The sequence below is a fragment of the Pleurodeles waltl genome, chromosome 7, assembly GCF_031143425.1.
Source record: "Pleurodeles waltl isolate 20211129_DDA chromosome 7, aPleWal1.hap1.20221129, whole genome shotgun sequence".
NCBI classification, from domain to species: Eukaryota; Metazoa; Chordata; class Amphibia; order Caudata; family Salamandridae; genus Pleurodeles; species Pleurodeles waltl.
In genome coordinates this window covers 274,081,060-274,102,810 of record NC_090446.1, presented here as the reverse complement: position 1 = coordinate 274,102,810, position 21,751 = coordinate 274,081,060, and the positions used below count along the sequence as shown (strand labels likewise).

Sequence of the window (21,751 nt, the reverse complement as noted above, 5' to 3'; positions counted from 1 at the left end):
TGTCTCGGCGTCGAGCCGTGTCCACACCGGCATCTCGGTGTCGAGGCTTGTCTCCAGCACTTTCTCGGTCCCGAGAAGGCTGCGTGCCGGTGTCTCGACCGGAGTCGGACGATCTCGGCACTGTTTGGGCCTTTTTCGGTGCCGACGGTCGGTCACCGATTTTATGGGTTGAGCCATGGCCTGGTGGCAGTGGCGTCCCCTGGGCCTTGTAAATGTTTCTTTGTGTGGTTTTCGACGTCTTACTCACGGTTTGTGTATCGTCGAATCCTTCGGAGTCTGAGTCTTGGATCGAGAAGGTACCTTCCTCTTCCTGTTCCTCGAACTCCCGTCGGGCTGTCGGTGCGGACGCCATTTGAAGTCTTCTGGCTCGACGGTCTCGGAGTGTTTTTCGGGACCGGAACGCACGACAGGCCTCGCAGGTGTCTTCGCTGTGCTCAGGTGACAGGCACAGGTTGCAGACCAAGTGTTGGTCTGTGTAGGGGTATTTATTGTGGCATTTGGGGCAGAAACGGAACGGGGTCCGTTCCATCGGCGTTCTTCAGCACGCGGTCGGGCCGACCAGGCCCCGACGGAGGATCGAAAAACTACCCCGAAGGGCACCGGAGCTCTTCGATCTTCGATGCGGTGTTGAATCTAAGTATGCCGATCCCGAACGCAACAATACCGACGAAAATCTTCCGAAATTAACTATTTTTTCTGTTCCGAAACTCGGAGCGACAGGAACACGTCCGAACCCGATGGCGGAAAAAAAACAATCGAGGATGGAGTCGACGCCCATGCGCAATGGAGACAAAAGGAGGAGTCACTCGGTCCCGTGACTCGAAAGACTTCTTCGAAGAAAAACAACTTGTAACACTCCGGCCCAACACCAGATGGCGAGCTATTGCAGAACATGCGTATCTACAGCGACAGATGCCATCGAACATATGGATTTGAGAAGGCAGATGTATGCATGTTTATGTAGTGCCCTGGTATACAGCAGGAAATGTGTAAGGCCTTAGCTAAGATAAAGGATAGAAAAATTAAGATAAGCCTTACTATGATGATTTTTGGTATTTCAAAGTAAAGTGGGTCTATGGTTAAGATACAGTAAGCACTATTATTTTACATGGCCTCCTTGGCCAAAAGGAAGTTGTGCATGAAATGGTTAATGGTGAAGGAGACACAGAAAGGCAGATAAGTAACCTTTAACAGTGTCCTTTTGGCACCCAAGCTGAGTAAAGATAGGGCTGAACGCATGATAAGATAGAAAGGTCCGAAGAAGGTCCGCTAAGTTGTCCAAACACCAATTGACCTAACTACCCCATTCTCCCAGAGTGCACCGCGTTGGTGCAATGTCAACAAGCACATAAAATGACATCCACCACTACAGGAGATAAAGAAAAGACATTGAAGTCATCTCAGTCAATTGCTAGACATGTAGATGGAGGCTCTGGAGGTTAGGATGCAAAACCTGATCCAGCTACAGGGAGGAGGTCTACCCTGTGAGGGATACGGGGGCAGAAGAGATGGAGGGTCACAGGAAGAGGTGCATTAGGTGCAGACCACATCCTTCTTGGCTAGTCAGGGGCTATCAGAACGACTTGAACGTCGTCAATGATCCTCAAAAGATAGAGCAGGAAACGCGTAGTTAAGTGAAAAGTTTCACTTTAACTGAATCTCCCGACAGTGGATACTAGAGGGTACAGAATTTCAGACAGTGAGCACAAGAGTGTAAAAGAGGTCGACCAGAGGGGTTCCCCAGAAACTGCATGAGGTGGACTACTTCTAGATGACGGCAGTACTCATGACTGGCAAAATGGCGCCAACTGAGACACACAGTACACACAAGCTATATGGCTGGCTACCTGCCAAATGCAATTGTCCAGAGCCCAGAGAGAAGGTGCAGCCCTAGTGCCCCCTGCTCGCTGATGACGCACACTGCTGTAGTATTGTCTGTCCAGATCTGGACAGACTGGCCGCTAAGGCGTGGGAGCAACATTTTGAGAACCAGTCGTATCGCCTGTAACTATAGCAGACTTATTTGTAACATCTGCTCCTCTGGAGAACATAGACTTCTATTCGCCAGTCCTCCAGGTGAGCACCCCACCTTAGAATGGAGGAATCTGATGACCCACTGTTACTGTCTGTCAAAGTTTCCAGCTAGTCACTGCCGTATACACCCCACAACTGTAAACCTGCTACAGTGTCCCTGGAGATCCTGATCAAGTTCTGACAATCTTCGCATGTTCAAACCAGTCTGCGGAGGCACCAGTAGAGGACCCTCAGGCACGAATGACCAACAGAATGCAAAGCTAGCAGACCCAATTTCGCCAAAACCATCAGGTCTGGAATGTGCACTCCATTCTGAAATATCTGAACCACTGAATGTCCTGAACCCTTTGTGGAGGGGGGAAAGGCTTTACCTGATGTGGTGTCCAGCACTTTTCCTCTGAAAAGGATGCGCTGAGAAGGCACCAGGCGGGATCTGACTTTTTGATGGAACAACTCAGATCGAACAGCAAAGTTGTCTGCAACTGGTGCAACACCATGTCTGTAGAGCTGGCCTTGTTGAGCCAGTTGTTAAATCAAGGGAATACGGGGATCCCAATCTTCTGAGATGGGCTGAAGTTAGTCCAAACAGAAGGACTGCAAACTACTAGTATGCAGACCCTACCGTGAATCAAAGGTACTTCCTGTGCAACCGCAGGATTGAAATGTCCTGCAGATTTGACAGACACCATCCAGTCTTACGCTTTTAGCGTGAGCAGAATCTGAGCTAGGAAAATCATTTTGGGCTTTTCCTTTTTGAGGAACATTTTCAGAATCCGGAGGTCTAGGATCAAATGGAGACCACACCCTTCTTGGGAACTAAATTTACAGTGAAAAGCACCACAAGTCTCTTTCCTCCACAAGCATAATCTCTACTTATCCCTTTTGTAACTACACTTCACATCCCATTGAAGGATCTGTAGGTGGTCTGGTGGAGGGATAGACGGGGAGGAACAGGCATGATGAAAGGCTATGGCATACACGCTGTCCACAATCTGCAATGCCCATACATCTTAAGTAATAACCCCTTCAAGGCCTTAGAAAGGAGTAATCTTGTCCTCTAACTGGCACCTTGTGATAATGCAAGAAGGCACTAGCTCGGTTTCCCTGCAGTAGCTAGAGTGGTGGAAGAAGTGAGTTATATGGCACGTCCTCTTCCTTTGCCCCTGCCTTGGTATTAACTGTAGAGCAAGCTAGTTTGCTGTTCCAGCTGGGAGATTTGTGGTTGTTAGCCTTGAAAGGTGAAACCTCTTGAGAAACTGCAAAAAACTTCTTAAATACGTGGTAGTTTCTCTGCTTCATTTGTAAGCCAGGGGATCTTGCAGTTGCTTTACTCCCCTTAAATTTTGCCATGGCAGAATCGACCTTGGCCCCAAAGAGACACGAGTCATCACAAAAAGGGCCCATAAGAATTGCTTGGAAGTCTTGACAGAATCCTAAGCCTCTCAGGCACGAGTTGCAGGAAAGAGAAATCGGTGAGCCCTTTGTCCTAGGGACATTCTGTGGTGTCCAATCCAGAGTAGATAACCTGGTTACACATACTTGATCAGTTCTAAAAACTATGGCTGGAGATTGTCTGGTGTCTCAGAGAGAGTGTATAGCATCCCAGGAATCAGGTTATGTTGAATTATTTTTGTGTCATTACACCCCACTCAGAACGTTTTCTTAGCATATTGCCCATCGCCTTAGAATCCCTGTCCAATGGGCAGGTAGGGAATGCACCTCGTGATCATTTTGACAAGCAAGATTCTAGAACCTCAAGCCTTTCTGCCAATGGTTGAGACGATGGGAAGGCTGGTTGTCCACAGCTATAGCAATGTGGACCACCAAAGAGTATGTAGGTTACTCTCACACAGCGAGAATGGGCTTGGTGAGGGCCTCATTAAAAAGAAGCAGGTGCTCTGTAGTACAGGATGTAGCATGAAGAACCTCTGTTATAATGACGGTCTTAGTTTCAGTGGGTGGGAGATGGAGGTCAAGCATTTCTGATGTCTTCTTTGCAACTCAGTATTAGACTGCAACTCTAAATGGAGACAACTCATTTGGGGAGTACAACTCACATTTCAGCAAGGTACTTAGGCCACTGGCTTCTTTTAGACCAGCAAAATCTGGATTCAGGGTCATGGAATGCCTGCCACATTCATCTGTGTCCTGGCTGAGTTCATTATGATGATCACTGTTCTCGAAAGAATAGCTGCCCTCTTATGAGGTGTTGTGCCTCCGCAACATGAAGGGTGTTAGGTAAACAGCAGAAGAGGTAAGGCATCAGGTGTAGCAGTTTGTGGCACTGGTTGTGGAGCTTGTGGGGTTCCTTTATAGTGCCAGAGAGGAAGGCAGGTCTGGAACGGTGAGTGTGGGAGGTGGTAAGATAGAGTCTCTCCCACAACGTGCATTATTAAAGATCCCTCACTTTGTGAATAAATATGGAAGTACCTCCCAAGGTGGTGGGTTTGTGGAATAACTCAGACCAAAAATTTGCGCAGGACAGAATGGGCAAAATGCCCATCCTGGCAGTACTGTCAAAACAGTAGTCCTTTTCTGAACGTGTGCACTGATATCTTAGTATCTAGGGCAGGCACTCCGCTTGGCAATGTAGTGGCAGTAGCACTGGACCAGCTGGAATGAGCCCTCAGACCTTCTGGAGACTGCTCTGCCAATAGGCAGTATATCTTAATACAGAGAACTATCTAACATGAGATAGTCCTTTCTGCACCGCCTTGCTGTGCTTTGTATAAGAAAAATCCACAAAGAGCTCATCGTCTACATATGTTCCTTGGTACAACCAATATAAAAACTATGAGTGCATTTGGGGGTCAATTATCTCTTCCTCACTCGAGTGATAAGTCAGAGCAAAGGTGGTCAGGAGAGTCCAACTTGAAAAGGTGTCACTACCTTTGGTAGAAACATTAAGTACTTAATACCAGTTTTTCCAGTGTAAAATATAGTATAAGGAGACTGGACCGAAAGACCCTGAATCTCACTCGCCCAACGTATGAATGTTATTGCAACCAAGAAAACAGTTTTTAAGGTGAAGAGAAGAAATGTAAAACTGTACATTAGCTCAAAAGGGACAGCCACATGAGAAGTTTAGAACCAAATTTAAGTCCCACTGTGACATTATAAAGGGCTTAGGCAGAAATATGTTTGAAACCTTTAAGCGAACGCATCACAACCAGTGATATGAACAAGGGCAGCTGGTTCAGCAAATTTAAAAAGGCGGCAGAGTAAACAAATAATCTCTTGCAATATTCACAGCAAATGCTTGCTGTTCCAAACAAAACAATACATGTGAGTTTTCCTGTAACAGGCCCATCTGGCAGGTACTGCAACAAACCACCAACTCATCCCGGAACTCCACATACAAAGATTTCGATGAAGGGCACCTTGCAACCAGGACAACAGGGAGGCCAAAGGAGAACAGCTCTCGCCGCTCAATGGTCAAGCACGAGAGTGCAGGTTGAGTAGGTCCGATGCAAGTCCCTGCCCTGTTGTTGCAACGGACTATCCTACTAAAGCTGGAGCCTGACTGGACGCCAGGGGAGTGTGGTCCACATAAACCACACTCTCCTGGCCCAATCTAGATCCACTAAGATAACTCTGACCTAATTTGTTACTGATCATCTTCTGAACTAGGGGGTGGAGAGGTAGCAGCAGTAAGTCATACAGGAGTTTCGAGCATCACTCAAGGCAGAAAGGCATAACTCAAGAGACAGGCTACTTGGGAACTCCAGGGCACAAAACTGTTGATTTGACTTGTTCTCAGCAGTGAGGAAGAGATCAAGCTAGGGTTCTGCAACTGCTAGAAGATGCCCTGTGCCACATGTTTTAAATGCCATTCATAATCAGACAGGTATCACTGACGGGAACTCTGACATTTGAAGATCCTGCCAGGTGTTGTACCACTAGGGAAATACTCAGGCGATACAGCCACTTCCAGTTGCAAAGAGCTTCTTGGAACATGACCTAGGATCCCATCTTGCCTCTGGGTGGGGTAGGGAGGAGTGTGCCGCTAGTCCAATTGTGGTTGAGCAGCCACCACTGCAGATCTTGTGTCTCCTACACCTGGGTGGAATCCTCACAGCCTTCGGGTCTCACTGCAGGGAAGGCTAGCAGATCAAGCTGCCTCGACAAGACTGAAATATCAGGATCATAACACAGATGTCCTGCATTCATTTCACAAAAAATCCACCATATTCAGGATGGATCTGACTAAGACTAAAAGAGTCAGGTGTGACTTTGGCAGGTTGATTGAGCACCTTAATTATGTCAATGCATTTGCCATACCCTGGAGGTGGGCCTTGATAAGTGGGGCAAGCCCGCCTTCACACACCAGTCGTTGAGGTAGGGTAAGACTTGTACACTTGACTTCCGAAAGGGGCAGGAACCACTGTCATCACCTTTATGACCACTAAGTGGCACTGGTCAGCATGAAAGGGAACACCAAAAAGTGCCCATAACCCACTTTAAACAGCAGGTAGCATCTCTGGGCCCAGAGGACAGAAATATGGACGAAGACGTCCTGCAGTTTAAATGCCAGCATCCAGTCTCTGGGTTACTGGAAGAAAGAAATCTTGGCCAATGTGAGCAACTTAAATGTGTCCTTTTGCAGGAAGGGGCTGCAAGAGTGTAGATACAAAATAGGACTAAGGCCTATGTTATTTGGCGTAATGAAGTAAGTGGGATTAAAATCCACTCCGATTTCAGAGGCTGCTGCCAACTCTATGGATCCCTTAACCAAACGAGCCAGCGCCGCCTGACACAATATTGACAGGAGGAGAAAGCTGTAGGTAGAAGGCAGGTGTGGTGGGATGAAACAGAATGGTAGAGCCCCTTTAGACATTTTGGAGGATCTACTTGTCGGATTTAATATTTTGCCATCCCTGGAAGAAGCAGCTGTAATGCTCTTTGTATTTAACCACCATCTTGACCACAGAATCCATTTAGTGCTTAGCTGCGCACACCGTCAGGTATTTTTCTGCCCACAGTTTGTGCAATGTGTTTCACTCTCTCTCACTGAAGGATGGGTACAAAACATGGGGGAGTGAGGAACACGGATGATAAGATTTACCTGGCTACGAATGTTTATGGTAAGGCATGAAACAGCTTGATCTTAGAAAAACACAGAGTTGGCCAGTCTCACGCGTGCTCTTTTACAACACTGACCTGGCGAGGCCAGCTTGACAACCTGGTTCGAAGGAACTCAATTCGGAGGGGGGGAGAGAGGGTTTGGTGCCTTGCTCAGAATCCCAAGAGATGCATTTTTAATTCTTATTCTTAGCTTTGCATTGTGCATGCGTGAATGTGTGATCTATCTATTTGGATACATATGGAAAATGTCACTTACCCAGTGTACATCTGTTCATGGCATGTAGTGCTGCAGATTCACATGCTATGCATTAGTCCGGAGTGTTATAAGTTGTTTTTCTTCAAAGAAGTCTTTTTTTCGAGTCACGGGATCAAGGGACTCCTCCTCTCGGTCATATTGCACATGGGCATCAACTCCTTTGTAAGACTGTTTTCCCACAGAAGGGTGTAGGAAGGAGTGATAGACTGAAAGAATGTAAATGTACATCTAAATGTAGTAAGTAAATAAGAGGTCCATACAAATGTAAATGTAAATAGATATAGGTCTATATATACATATGTACAAATAAGAACTGCAATGACTACAGCCTTCCGGGGAAGAGGGAGGGTGCACGTGAATCTGAAGCCCTACATGCCACGAACAGATGTACACTGGGTAAGTGATATTTTCCGTTCAATGGCAAGTTTAGCTGCAGATACACATGCTATGCATAGACTAAAAAACAGTCCTTCTCCCAAAATAGCGGTGGCTAGCCTGTAGGAGTTGAAGTAGTTTGAAATTGAGTTTTAAATACTGCCTGATCAACATTGGCCTGTTGCTTTGAAAATACATCCACAAAGTAATGCTTTGTAAATGTATGTGGAGTAGACCATGCGGCAGCCTTGCATATGTCTGCCATTGGTATGTACCCTAAAAATGCCATGGAAGAACCTTTTAGCCTAATGGAATGTACTTTAGGAGTTATTAAAAGTTGTCTTTTTGCTTTAATGAAACATGTTTGAATACATCTTACAATCTATCTAGCTGATCCTTGCTTAGAGATCGGATTTCCTTTATGTGGCAGTTGAAAAGCTACAAAAAGCTGTTTAGTTTTCTTAAACTCTTTTCTTCTATCAACATAGTACATTAGAGCTCTTTTAAGGTCAATAGTATGAATAGCTCTTTCAGCAGCTGAGTCTGGCTGGGGGAAGAAGACTGGCAATTTCACTGATTAGTTAATGTGAAAAGGAGGAACTACCTTTGGCAAGCATTGTGGATTTGTCCTAAGTACTACTTTATGTTGTGTACTTGGAAAAAAGGTTCCTCCAGAGTGAATGCTAGTATTTCACTAACTCTTCATAATGAAGTAATTGCTACTAAGAAAGCAACTTTCCAAGTGAGAAATTGAATATCACATGAATGCATAGGTTCGAAAGGTGGTTCCATTAATCTTGTGAGTATAATATTGAGATTCCATGCAGGAACTGGTGGGGTTCTTGCTGGAATAATACGGTTAAGTCCTTTCATAAAGGCTTTTATGACAGGGACCCTGAAGACAGGACTGTGTTGCATGGTTTGTAAGTACACTGATAAAGCAGTAAAATGAATTTTTATTGAAGAAAAAAAGCTAAATTAGCTTTTTGTAAATGAAGCAGGTAGCATACAATAGCCTGTATTGATGCTTTAAGGGGGGTCTTTATTTTTGGGCTGACAGTAGTAAACAAAACATTTCTACTTGTTAGCATAGCATTGTCTAGTTTTGCATGCTTGTTTTAGACCTTCCATACAGTCTAATGGAAGGTGTAAATATCCAAATTCTAGGACTTCCGGACCAAATCGCTAAGTTGAGTACACTGGCATTGGGATGCCTGATTTGATCCTTGTTCTGTGTTAACAGATCTGGTCTGTTTGGAAGTTTGCGATGGGGTACTACTGACAGATCCAGGAGTGTTGTGTATCAGTGTTGTTGTACCCAGGTAGGAGCTATGAGTATCATGGTGATAGAGGAGTGATGCAGTTTGTTGACCAAAAATTGAATTAATGGGAGAGGGGGAAAAGCGTAAGTGAATATCCCTGACCAGTTGATCCATAGAGCATTGCCCTTTGACAGAGGGTGTGGGTGTCTGGATGCGAAGTTTTGGCATTTTGCATTTTTGCTTGTTGCGAAAAGGTCTGTGTTCCCCACATTTGAAAGTACTGTTGAAGTACATGTGAGTGAATTGCCCATTCTTGTATTTGTTGCTGGGTCCTGCTTAGTAGGTCTGCCAGCTGGTTGTGTATCCTTGGGATATATTGCTAGCAGGTAAGTCTGATTGTGAATTGCCCATTTCCATATTGTTTGGGCTAGGAGGGACAGTTGAGATGAATGTGTTCCTCCTTGTTTCTTTAGATAATACATTGTTGTCATACTGTCTGTTTTTGTTAAGATTGTTGTGCTTGAGTAAAGGCTGAAAAGCTTTTAGGGCGAGAAACACAGCCAACAATTCTAAATGGTTTATGTGATAAGTTAACTGCGTTGAATTCCATTCCCCTTGTATGGTTAGGTTGTTGAGGTGAGCTCCCCAACCTGTCACTGACTCATCTGTTATTATGGTCTGAGGCACAGGGTCCTGAAACAACCGCCTTTTCATTAAATTGTAATTCCACCATTGTAGAGATTTGAGTTTGGCGGTCTAACACTAGATCCTGCAATTGACCCTGTGCTTGCGACCATTGTTGTGAGAGACACTGCTGCAGTGTTCTCATGTTTAATCTTGCAAGCAGGTACTACTGCTATGCATGATGCCATCATTCCTAATAGTTTCATGATAAATCTTACAGTGTAACATTGATTGGGCTGTATTTGTGTTGAGATTTTGAAAAGCCTGTATCGTTTGTGCATTTGGGTAGGCTAATGCTTTTTGAGTATTGATAATAGCACCTAGGTAAGGTTGAACCTGGTTGAAGATTAGATTTTTGGTAGTTGATTGTGAACCCTAATGTGTGCAGGGTATCTACTGTGTATTGAGTGTGTTGCTGGCATTATATAATGTTGCTTTATTTTTTAGCCAATCATCTAGACAAGGAAAGCCATTTATGTGTTGCCTTCTTAGGTGAGCTGCTGCTACTACAGTTAGACATTTTGTGAAAACCCTTGGAGTTGTTATGCCGAAGGGAAGTACTTTGAATTGGTAGTGTTTTCCTGCTATTACAAATCTTAGGTATTTGCGATAAGCTGGATGTATGGGGATATGAAAGTAAGCATCTTTGAGATCTAAAGCAGTCATGTAATCTTGTTTTTGTAGTAGGGGAATTACGTCCTGCAGAGTTACCATGTGTTCTGACACAGATTTAGAGGTCTGAGATGCAGAATGGGTCTGAGAGTACAATCCTTTTTTGGTATGAGGAAATATAGTGAATATACTCCTGTTCTCTGTTGTGATTTTGGTACTGTTGCTATTGCTTCTTTTAGTAATAGAGATTGCTTTCCTTGCTGTAACAGAACATTGTGCTCTGGGGATAGTCTGTCAGAGCGAGGGGGATGTTTGGAGGAGTAGAAATGAGTTCTAGGCAGTAACCATTGCAGATAATTGAAAACACCCAGTGATCCGTGGTGATGTTTTGCCATTGAGAGTGGAATTGTTGCAGTCTGCCTCCCACAGGAGATGTGTGGGATCGTAGGATATTGAGGAAGTGGTGACAATGAGGTCTGAAATTTGCCTCTGGCTCTAATGTGTTCCTCTAAATGATCCTCTGATAGCACTGTTGGGTTTGTTTAGACTGAGGTGGAAGCCTCTGTTGTTTGGGGTTCAAAACCTCCCCTAAACTGCTGTTTACGAAAGGAACCCCAGCAAGGTGTGGTATATAGGGCTCCCATGGTTTTTGGAGTGTCAGTCTTTCCTGAGTTTATCAATAGTTGTGTCAACCTCAGGTCCAAATAGATGCTCCCTATCAAAAGGCAGGTTAAGCACTGCCTGCTGTACTTCCAGTTTAAATCTGGATGATCTTAACCATGCATGCCTAAGAATTGTTAAGCTAGTGTTTATAGCTGCAGTATCGGCTGCGTCAAGAGCGGATCTGACTTGGTTATTGGTGATTGCTTGTCCCTCCTCAACTATCTATTGTGCTCTCTTTTAATGCTCTTTTGGTACATATTGCAAGAATTCTTGCATTTCGTCCCAGTGTGCCCTAACAAGGCTTGGGAATTGGCAATATGCCATTGGTTAGCTGCTTGTGTAGCTACCCTTTTCCTAGCTGCATCAAACTTTCTGCTTTCCTTGTCACGGGAAGGGGTATCCCTTGAAGATTAGCTATTAGCCCTTTTCTACAATAGAGTCTGGTGGTACCTGTTGTGTGACATGAACTGGGTCAGTTGGCGCAGGCTTGTATTTTTTGACTATTCTCAGGGTTAAAACCCTAGCTTTGACAGGTTCCTTAAATAGGTCATCAGCAGGTCTAAGATTACCAGGAAGCATTGCTAAACACTGGTAGCGTGAGTGAGTGGAGGACAATGTGTTAAAGAGAAAATCCTCCTCCAAAGGCTCAGCATACATCTGAACTCCATGGTATGCAGCTGCTCTAGAAATGAGCTGAGTGTACGCTGTACTATCCTCTGGTGGTGAAGGTTTGGACAGATAGAGGTCTGGGTCATTTAGCAGTATAAGGTCTGGGTCATAAGTCCCCAGGGGTCTACTGTATTTGCATAGGAATATGTATGAGAATGTGTTGGTGAAGGCAATGGTGGTGTGGTAGTAGGTGGTGGAGAGAAAGAAAGCTGTGGCGAATGTGGCGGGGAAAACTGTAAAGGCAATGGTTTCTCCTTTCTTTTAACTATCTTTGCTGGTGGTGGAGCAGTGTCAACTGTTTCTTGAAACACCAGCTTTCTCTTGGTTTGTGGAGGAGGTGAAGCAATGATTTTCCTTGCCTCCTTATGGATATGTATCGTTCTTTGTTAACTGTCCTTGATTTCAAGGATTGGCTGAATATCAAAATCCTCAGAATGATATTGGGATGTTTTAACTCCTTTAGAGGATTGTTCAACAATTGTCTTTGAGCTGTGTTTTAATCGGCTCCAAAGTCCTGTCTCCTATATATCAAAGGATTTTTTCAGCTCAGAAGTAGTACATAATTTTTTTCGTTCCCGAAGATCCAGCCTGTAATTTCTGCTCCGGAGCAGGTCGTTGAATTTTCAGCTTCGAAGAGTGTGGACCTCGGCTTGACTCGCATGTGGAGATTTTAATGTATTTGCTCGTCTCTGGTATCGAAACAGTTGCAGCCTGTTGATATGGTGATTTGGTCTTTTTCAGCGCCGAAGCTGAAGGTCAGTCACTGACAATTTTCTTTCGGGTGGAACCATGGCTTTCTGGCAGTGGTGTACCCAAGGCCTTAATAGATCTTTTGGAAGTGGGCGTAGGGGCAGGTGTACTCACATGTTGAACCGCAGTGATTGTTTAGCTGTCTTCATCCAAGTCGGTGTCCTGAATGGAAACGGCCGTCTGTGCATGCTCTTCTACGGTGTCAGTGGACTCTGTATGCTTTGCCGCCATCTCGAGTCTCCTTGCTCTCCGGTCACGCAGTGTCTTTTTCGACCGGAACGACCGACAAGCTTCACAATCTTCCTCTCGATGTTCAGAAGAGACAAAGATTACATACCACATGTTGATCGGTGTAAGGGAATTTCGCGTGGCATCGAGGACAGAATCGGAATGGAGTCCGATCCATCAGGGTATGGCATGGGTGCGAGTGCCCGAAAGGGCGTTTTCTTGTTTCTGACTGTAGTACTGGCTCGATTACAGATGGAAATGCAATCGAAATAATACCGCTGGTAGAATACAGTTAGTATATGGTTTCCAAATTGAAAGTCTCGGAGCGAGAGGAAACACGTCAGAACCAGACAGCCGAAAGAAAACAATCTAACAAAGGAGTCGATGCTCATGCGCAACATGAACGAGAGGAGGAGTCAGTCGATGCCGTGACTCGAAAAAAAATACTTCTTTCAAGAAAAAACAACTTTTAACACTCCGGGCCCAGGACTAGATTGCGGACTAAGGCATGGCAAAATCATTGTTGAATTCTATGATTATTTTTTCACACTTGTGAACATTTTTAAAGTTGCACGTGTTTCTACATCTGAAATAACAGCTCACATTATTTTTGTCTGTGCATGAGACTTAAGAAGTGTTTAATAAATTCACTACCAAGAGTGCTGCATTCCTTTTATTTCGTCTCAGTCTGAAGAAAAGCAGAACAGCGGCTGATCATGCCTCCTACAAGATGGCTGTGTGCCGTTAAGTGCACACTAAAGAGGTCTGATATCACTGCCTGATGGGTGGGGTTTTGGACAAACACTGTCCCTAGTGGCCTGGGCAATATCTGTGGGGCCAACGGTGCCGACTTCCAAAGGGCTATGACGAGGCCTGTCGTGCGGGACAATGGGGCCCAATGCTGTTGATAAGCCCTTTCCAAATCAACGGAAAGGAAGGAAATGTTGGAGAGACTGCTACCAGGAACTAAAAGGCACAGAGCATCCTATGGTTCAGGTCAGAGTCCACAGTTTCACAAAATGTTTGGAAAATGTCTAAGGGCATGTCCATCAAGGACACCTGAATGGCCCCATAGAAACCTTTGCTTCATTTATGCATTACAGTGAAGCATTACACATTCCAATAGCTATTTCTAGACAGTTTGTGGTGTATAAGCTGAGGCAGGTGAGAAACTTGACCCAGACTAATCAAAATGGGCCACAGAAGCATGTAGATCTTCTGGGACTATTGCCAAGGTCTCACCAGATATGTCTCAGTGTACGTCTGTAGTGTCCAACAGGGCAATAGGCATTGAAGGACCAGAAGAAAACAGCTGCTAACCAAACGTTTCAATACATTTGGACACCCCGTCAGCAAGGGTAGTTTGTAAGCTGCTAGGTTGCAACTCTGCTAGTGGACGACTGCAGCACCAAACATTCATGGGTTTTACATTGGTTCAAGAAATCCACGTTGCTTAGGGCTGGTCCATGGCAACAAACAACTTGTCAACTGACTGGAAGGGGGCAGAGCATGGTTTAATCCCAAACGCTAACAGTTTGTCAGTGAGAGCCTGATTAAAGGGGAAAAAAGGTTCTGTTGATGACTGGCCAGGCTGTACGACATTCGTTTTTATCACCACAATTGGGAGGTGGAGGTCAAGGACTGCAGCAGCCCATCTGTTCTCAGTTGTGTAGTACTTTCCTCCATTGCTGGTTCTGTTAAAGAAACCAACCCAGTAACAGGTTCAATATCCAAAACACTGGCATCTTGCAGGTCCTTATACCAAGTGTCATCATATGGTGGAGCAAACTACCCTACCTTCTCCATGGTCATCTCTATTTTGCTGATTCTAGTCGAAGACCAGCCAAGTAGTTGGTTTGTTGTCTTTGCACTTTGTGCAGTAGTATAATAGTCAGTTCAATGGATTTAGTAATCACTGTGCCACATTAAGATTTGGGTGCAGCCTCTGGTGGGGTCATGAGGGAGTATGATATTACAAAAGTTTGTGGCCCCTTCTTCAGTCCCATCAACATTAAGTGGACTGACAGATTTCGGTGCCGAACTGACAAATGCCAAGGTGGAACCCAAAGTGTGTTAAATGGGCACAGGCAGTGCCCAGAACGGATCTGCCAACAGTAATCTGTCCAGAGCCACCTGTGGAACCTTGGGGCCCAAAGGCACAACAGAGGGAGCCAGAAGCATGCCAAAGATCTACAGCATGGTGTCCTTAAAAGCTTCAATTACCTAACACGTCGCTGGCGGCCCCAGAACTGGTGGTGCATCTGAACTAAGGATTGAATCAGCTCCTCAGTAGAACGGGAATGAGACAGATGACAACACTATTCTATCTTCTCAGGAGGACAAGAGTGGCAGGAAAGGGGTCATGCCTTGCCTGGCCTTATATATTTTTTCTTACACCTTACTGAAGACTTCGACAGCATTGATTATCTTGTGCAGGCCCGCACTCTTGACTTGACCTGGAATGAGACCTGCATGGCCCCTTGCGGCGCTTTGCCAAGCACAGCTTGGTTTAGTGTTCACTGATAGCTACTGGATTTATATGGGAACAATGGTTAAAAGTCTTGAACTCCTGTGACAAACCTAAATGGCAAAGGCAAACCTTGTTGGGGGCGGGCGAACAAGATACCGCTATATGTGACATTCTCCAGTTTGAACCATGTAGTTTTAGAGGGTGTACACTTATACATACATACACACACACAGAAAATGTCACTTACCCAGTGTACATCTCTTCGTGGCATTTAGTGCTGCAGATTCACATGATATGCATAGCTCTTTTGACATCTAGTGTTAGGCTCGGAGTGTTACAAGTTTTTCTTCGAAGAAGTCTTTTTGGAGTCACAGGATCGAGTGACTCCTCCTCTCGGCTACAGTGCGCATGGGCATTGACTCCATTGTTAGATTGTTTTCCCGCAAAAGGTGGAGGAAGGAGTGATAGAGTACAAGAATATAAAGTGATGTCGATGCAAATGGAAATGTATGTGTATATACATATGTACAAATGTTAAACTTGAACAACTACAGGCTTCCGGGGAGGAGGGAGGGTGAATGTGAATCTGCAGCACTAAATGCCACAAACAGATGTAAACTGGGTAAGTGACATTTTCCGTTCGATGTCATGTGCAGCTGCAGATACACATGCTATGCATAGACTACAAAGCAGTTAGTCCTCCCAAAAAGTTGTTTGAAATAGTGTTCTAAAGACAGATTGGCCTACAGTGGCTTGTTGCTGTGAAAACACATCAACACAGTAGTGTTTTATAAATGTATGAGGAGTTGACCCTCTGGTAGCTTTACATATATCAACCAATGGTATGTTCCCTAAGAATGCCATTGACACACCTTTCTTTCTGGTGGAATGTGCTCTAGGAGTGATCAAAAGTTGTCTTTTTGCTATGATGTAGCATATTTGTATGCATCTAACAATCCATCTTGCTAAACCTTGTTTTGATATAGGATTGTCTTTATGTGGTTGTTGATCTAGGGTATGAAGAGCTCTTTCTGCTACAGAGTCTGGCTGTGGAAAGAAGACTGTCAATTCCACTGTTTGGTTAATGTGAAAAGGATATACTACTTTTGGTAGAAATTTAGGAAATGTAAGATTTGTTCTAAGTACAACTTTATGTTTGTGCACTTGGGGAAAAAAAGAAAAAAAAAAAAAAAAAGGTTCCTCAAGAGTGAAGGCTTTTATTTCACTAACTATTCTTAAAGAAGTAATAGCTACAAGGAAAGCAACCTTTCATGTTAAGTATTGAATTTGACAAGAGTGCATAGGTTCAAAAGGTGGTCCCATGAGTCTGTTAAGTACGATATTTAACTTCCACGATGGAACAGGTGGTGTTCTAGGTGGAATTCTGCGTTTTAATCCTTCCATGAAGGCTTTAATAAACAGGAATTCTGAACAGAGAAGTATGTTGAATATTCTGTAAGTATTCAGATACTGAAGTGAGATGTATTTTGATGGATGAGAAAGCCAAATTTGACTTTTGCAAATTAAGTAAATAACATACAATATCTTGCATGTATGCTGTAAGTGGGTCAGTGTTTTTAGATTGGCAGTAGTATACAAATCTTTTCCACATGTTTGCGTAGCATTGTCTAGTAGTAGGTTTATGTGCTTGTTTAATTACTTCCATACATTCTGGTGGAAGTTTTAGGTAAACAAATTCAAGGACTTCAGGAGCCAAATCGCTAGATTGAGAGCACTGGGATTTGGATGCCTGATTTCACCTTTGTTCTGGGTTAACAAATCTGGTCTGACTCTACAGAAAAATCTAGGAGTGTTGTGTACCAATGCTAACGTGACCATGTTGGTGCTTTTAGAATAATGGTGAGTGATGTCTGACAGAGTTTGCTGACCAGAAAGGTAAGAAGTGGGAGAGGGGGAAAGGTTTAAGCAAATATCCCTGACACATACATATATATATATATATATATATATATATATATATACACATACACACACACATACATACACACATATATATATATATATATACAAACACATCTATATCTGACCCCTAAGGTCAAAGAAGATTTGGTAATGGAGTCAAAAACTAAGAGTAAATTTATGTAGTATTCTTAAAACCACTTTGGGCCCAGTCACACGTAGGATGCAATTTCAATTTGTATGAGCTAAATATATTAACTAGATTTAGAATGAGCATTGTACGCCACATCTTTTCCGAAAGGAGGCCTTCTCATGATTTTTCAATCCTAAGCCCACTCGTTAGCAGCTTAGTACAAACCACGATACACTTTCTTCGTGAGATTTACAAATCTGTAGTTATCAAGTCTCTTAAAAGCAAGACAATTTTACTAGTCATAGGCTGGGCTTTTTAAAAAAAAATTATATATATATATTTTGAAATGTTATCCCCAATAGGGAGTTAGCAATAGGCATATACTCAATGACTAGTTTAATAAAATAATTTCTTTGAAGGGATATCTGTTTTTGTTGAATTCATTAGGTTTTATTGATTTAATGTGTATATTTTTCAAGTGTAAGTGTGTGCGCTTTTATTGCTGTTTGTGTTTTTTTTCTATATTTAACTAAAATAAGCTTTGACAGAGCTTTAATGTGTAAAAGGTAAAGGAGCCATGGACTATTAAAAGTTGCAGCAGTAGGAGCTGATAATGAAGTTGGTGTAAGGGAAGGGAATATTTCAATTATTTGCACTATTTGAACCTATTTATGTGAGTTTCTGAACTCTTAAACCAACGTGCACCAAAGTAGCAAACTAATGGATAATTTGGTTTGTAGCATGCTACTTCAGAAGCGAGTGCACTATTAACGGCAACTCTAGCAAACAGTAATATTTTACCACATACTATTCCCAAACAAAAACTATAGCAGATAAAAATGGAACATTTCAAACCTGATTTTTAGTAAGTGCGGGGTCCCACAATCCTACATCATCCCATGTAGTGTTCTTCACATAAAAGTCATTTGGTTCAAATGATTTGTAATCCTGAAAGGTATAAAGTAAAACCGGTTATGAGCAAAAGTAGCAGATTTGATTCAATTTACATAAAATTATATATGCCTGCAATACTGGCTGCCCACAAAAGACAGGGTGAAAAACTTAACTTGTGGTAATGAACATGCCTGCTAGTTAACCTGAAGATTGACTTTTCATGAAGATTATACTTCAATTCCTACTACACACTGTATATATTGAGTATACTACTTTGTTGAGCACTACGCAGCAACCACATTGTGGGACAAAAGTTATTAATATAAAACTAAACTAAGGGTAAGAATTATGGGGCAATCTGAAATAAAATCTGAAATAAAACAAGCCCATCACCACACCCCCTCCTGCTTCCTCAACATGATAAAGTACTATACAATGTAGCGTTGATGTAGTTCCACTCTAAATGTTGATCAACCCTCCACACAGAAAGGTCCGGCAACACATTGGTTCTATTAAGGAGCAGGATCAACATTAAATACAAAGCTAACTTATCTGGCAATGGAAAAGCATATAAATGGAGCAATTTATCCCACTCTGCAACAAAACTATAAATCCACTTAAACTAAAGCTATAGTGAAGACAACAGACCTTGTTAAGCCCATGCATTTACTGAGATGCTAATCAGACTAAAAAAAACCTTGTCTGTCACTATGCCTGTATTTGGTAAAAGCATGAAAAAATGGACTGTAAAGTTACAATGTTTTGTAGCCTTTAACCTTAAAGCTGGTGCAACGGATAGATGTGCGTACAATGAAATATCTTTAGAACAGCAGCAGGAAGCATAGTCCCTCAGCAGTTAGTTAGCCCTTTTGTTTATCAGAAATTAATTGATCTCTCCTACATGTTAACAGATGTAGGACTCAAACACACAAAGCAGTTGATCCCACTTCTCACCTGACATAACAAGTTTGCCACTATTCTTGTATAGGACACCTACATTAATGTTATACAGCAATATGGATCAAAGAACCAGTAACTGTTTAAACCAGGCTCAGATTCACCAATTCCACAGAGGGACTGAGGGCTAGAAATGTCTGCTTAAAATTTGTCCAGCCGTCAACTTTTGAAAATAACTTCTTGAAACTGGAAAACAGCCCCTGGAGAAAAATGGCAAACCTTTTATGTGTTTTAAATGTGTTTTTAACATGAGTGAAGCCCACTTTAACTCAAAGGGCCCAAACCTATAAGCCTGTAGCTCAGATTTTATTCACCAATCTGATACAAAGTCAACCTCTAGAAGGAGAGCTGGAGAATGGTACCACCACTGGAGAGCTATTATAAGTAACTTCCTTCTCCAGCAGGAGAAGTTACTCAGATTCATACACTTTGAATTAATTACATAGTATTACCATAACCATATAAAAAGTGCAATTAAACCTCAAACGAAAAGATTTGAGGGAATGACTGCCTATTTACGAGTCCCCCACTTGCCAAAATCTAAATTTTTTTAAAAAATAGCCTATCAATAATAGTTAGAAAGCAAAAGTATTTAGATCCTGACCTATCAGACGAAGGAGTCTGGGGAAAAAAAATTAATCGACTGGCTAACATGAAAATGGGCATCTTTATTCAGAAGGTAGCTTTCATTACTATTCCTGTAGCTCAATAAACAAGCATTAGCAAAGCCAATAGGTCTTGCATATGGATAAGCTATTGGATTTGGCAACTGGGTCGGGGTGGTGAACGGGAGATCAAGCGCAGGTAGATAAAGAGTTAACAAGCAAGGATGTGTGGAGAAGTTAAAAAATATATATAGCTAGGACACAGCCAGTGTTGTGACCCCGGTACAGTTCCATTCGTACCTAAATCACGGGGCATCAGATGACCAGCAGAAGAGCACCAATTATAGTTAATTAATCGTTACTTAGTCCCTGTGCCATGGAAACGAAAGTGACGCATGACAAGCAGTGCCCAATGAGAAGGCAGAAAAGAAAAGTGACAATGATCCTTAACAAATGGTAAGCTATGGGCAGGACCAACCCCATTATCAAACACAAGAGTCTTGCAAGCGAGAGCACATGCTCGACCTAAAACATAACAGACACCAAAGGATTTTGCTACAGGTTTTCACTTTGCACATATTACGAGCTGAACGCAAACACCATACACTCGTGATTTTTGATCCTGCGTGTCAAAGGCAATATTGGAGCATAAATTGGGAGCACAAACCGTTTTATGTTTTTCCTCTCTGTTTACAGCAAGTAATTGTTCAAAAGCAAAAATCATTTGTGCTGCCATGCCTACGCACCTAGTTTTCCTAACCTGCCATGCTAACATAATTCTTATCTATAAAGAAAGTAAACGTAGTACAGTAATCCATCGAACAATGCCGGAACTAGGCAGTGAAGGGTCGATAGGCTCGGCATTAACATGGGGCAATGTTTTTTCTTTGGATAGTTCGGGAATACATGGATAACTCCCCAGCGGAGGTGGCGCAGACAGAAGCAGTATAAGGACGACTGGGAGCTTTCTTTCTTTACTTGCCAGATAAATAATTTCTCGCTGAGTTGGGCAAATTGTAGCCTCTTTTTAAAGCCAGCACTAAAAACGGTAAAAGAAAGACCAATAATCAGTGAATCTTTCAAACCATCGATTACCAGATCTTACACCTAAAAAAACCCCAAAAAAACAAACAAAAAAAAACCTCTGCGACTAAACAACCTGTAAACCTAGCCTACGGGGACAAAAGGGAGCTTCTCCAACAAGGAATTTGTGAATTACAGAGGTATATTTTTACAGCGCTTGATATCAAACTAGCACCGCATCAAAGCACTCAACTTTGGAAGATGAAGGAACTGTGACACATGGGGATATAGTGACTTTCTCATGCTCACCGATTTTCTTTAATTGCGGAAGTAGACATTTGAAATTGCCTTTCCAGATATTTTAATCAATGCGAGTGGGAAAAGAAAGAAAAGCGACCAGAAGCAATTGCTTAAATTCGTCCTTTTCCACAAAAATGCCAAAAGGTAAGAATCCGCAATGCAATAGCATTTCAGATTCTGAGGACAGCGCTACTGGTCGCAGTGTGTATGTCATTTCATACCCACTGCTGGTTTCATGTACAAGTAGCCTCCACAGTGCGTCCTGCTAACACGGAGGGGAGAAGAAACACAGGTTGGCCCGGGGTTATTGGTGGGGTGGGGAGGGTGTGATTGGGGTTGAAGAGATTAAGTTTAAAGGTGAAGAGTGGGTCTGGCAGCTACACGGCACCTTTCGCAGCTAGGTTCCAAGCATGCAGAGGGGAGAAGAAACAGTACTTGACTCCGCATTAGCATTTGATGAACGGCGTATGGGTACTAAATTATAGACAATGTGTAGCTGGTCCCAGTGGCGCATGGCAAGAGTTGCCCAATGAGTAGGCAACAAGGAAGAGCAACAATGATGCCAGCAAATGGTAAGCTATAGGCATGTTCCAAACCCATTATTGCACACAAGAATCTCACGAGAGCACATGCTCTAGCGCATGCTCTCGCAGGCTCGAACTAAAAACAAAGGGCTTTTATCTGACATCAGGGCACTTACTGCACAAACCCATTTAGCAGATGGCAGCATTAGAAATACTACCTTTACATAAGGCTTTTGAACTAGTATCTGAGAATAAGATCAGAAGGACAGAATCTTGAAAATCACCTTAACACCTTCGCTGCCAGGCC

At 43.1% G+C, this 21,751-nt stretch overlaps 1 protein-coding gene across 1 annotated transcript in view; it reads right to left on the bottom strand.

Annotated features, from left to right (window-relative positions):
* ADNP (activity dependent neuroprotector homeobox) overlaps window positions 1–21,751 on the bottom strand; it is a 152,049-nt gene that overhangs the window by 34,868 nt on the left and 95,430 nt on the right. Inside the window, exon 3 of the mRNA XM_069243640.1 lies at window positions 17,997–18,089. Within this exon, the coding sequence (XP_069099741.1) occupies window positions 17,997–18,089 (93 nt within the window). The remainder of the gene's footprint in view (window positions 1–17,996; window positions 18,090–21,751) is intronic.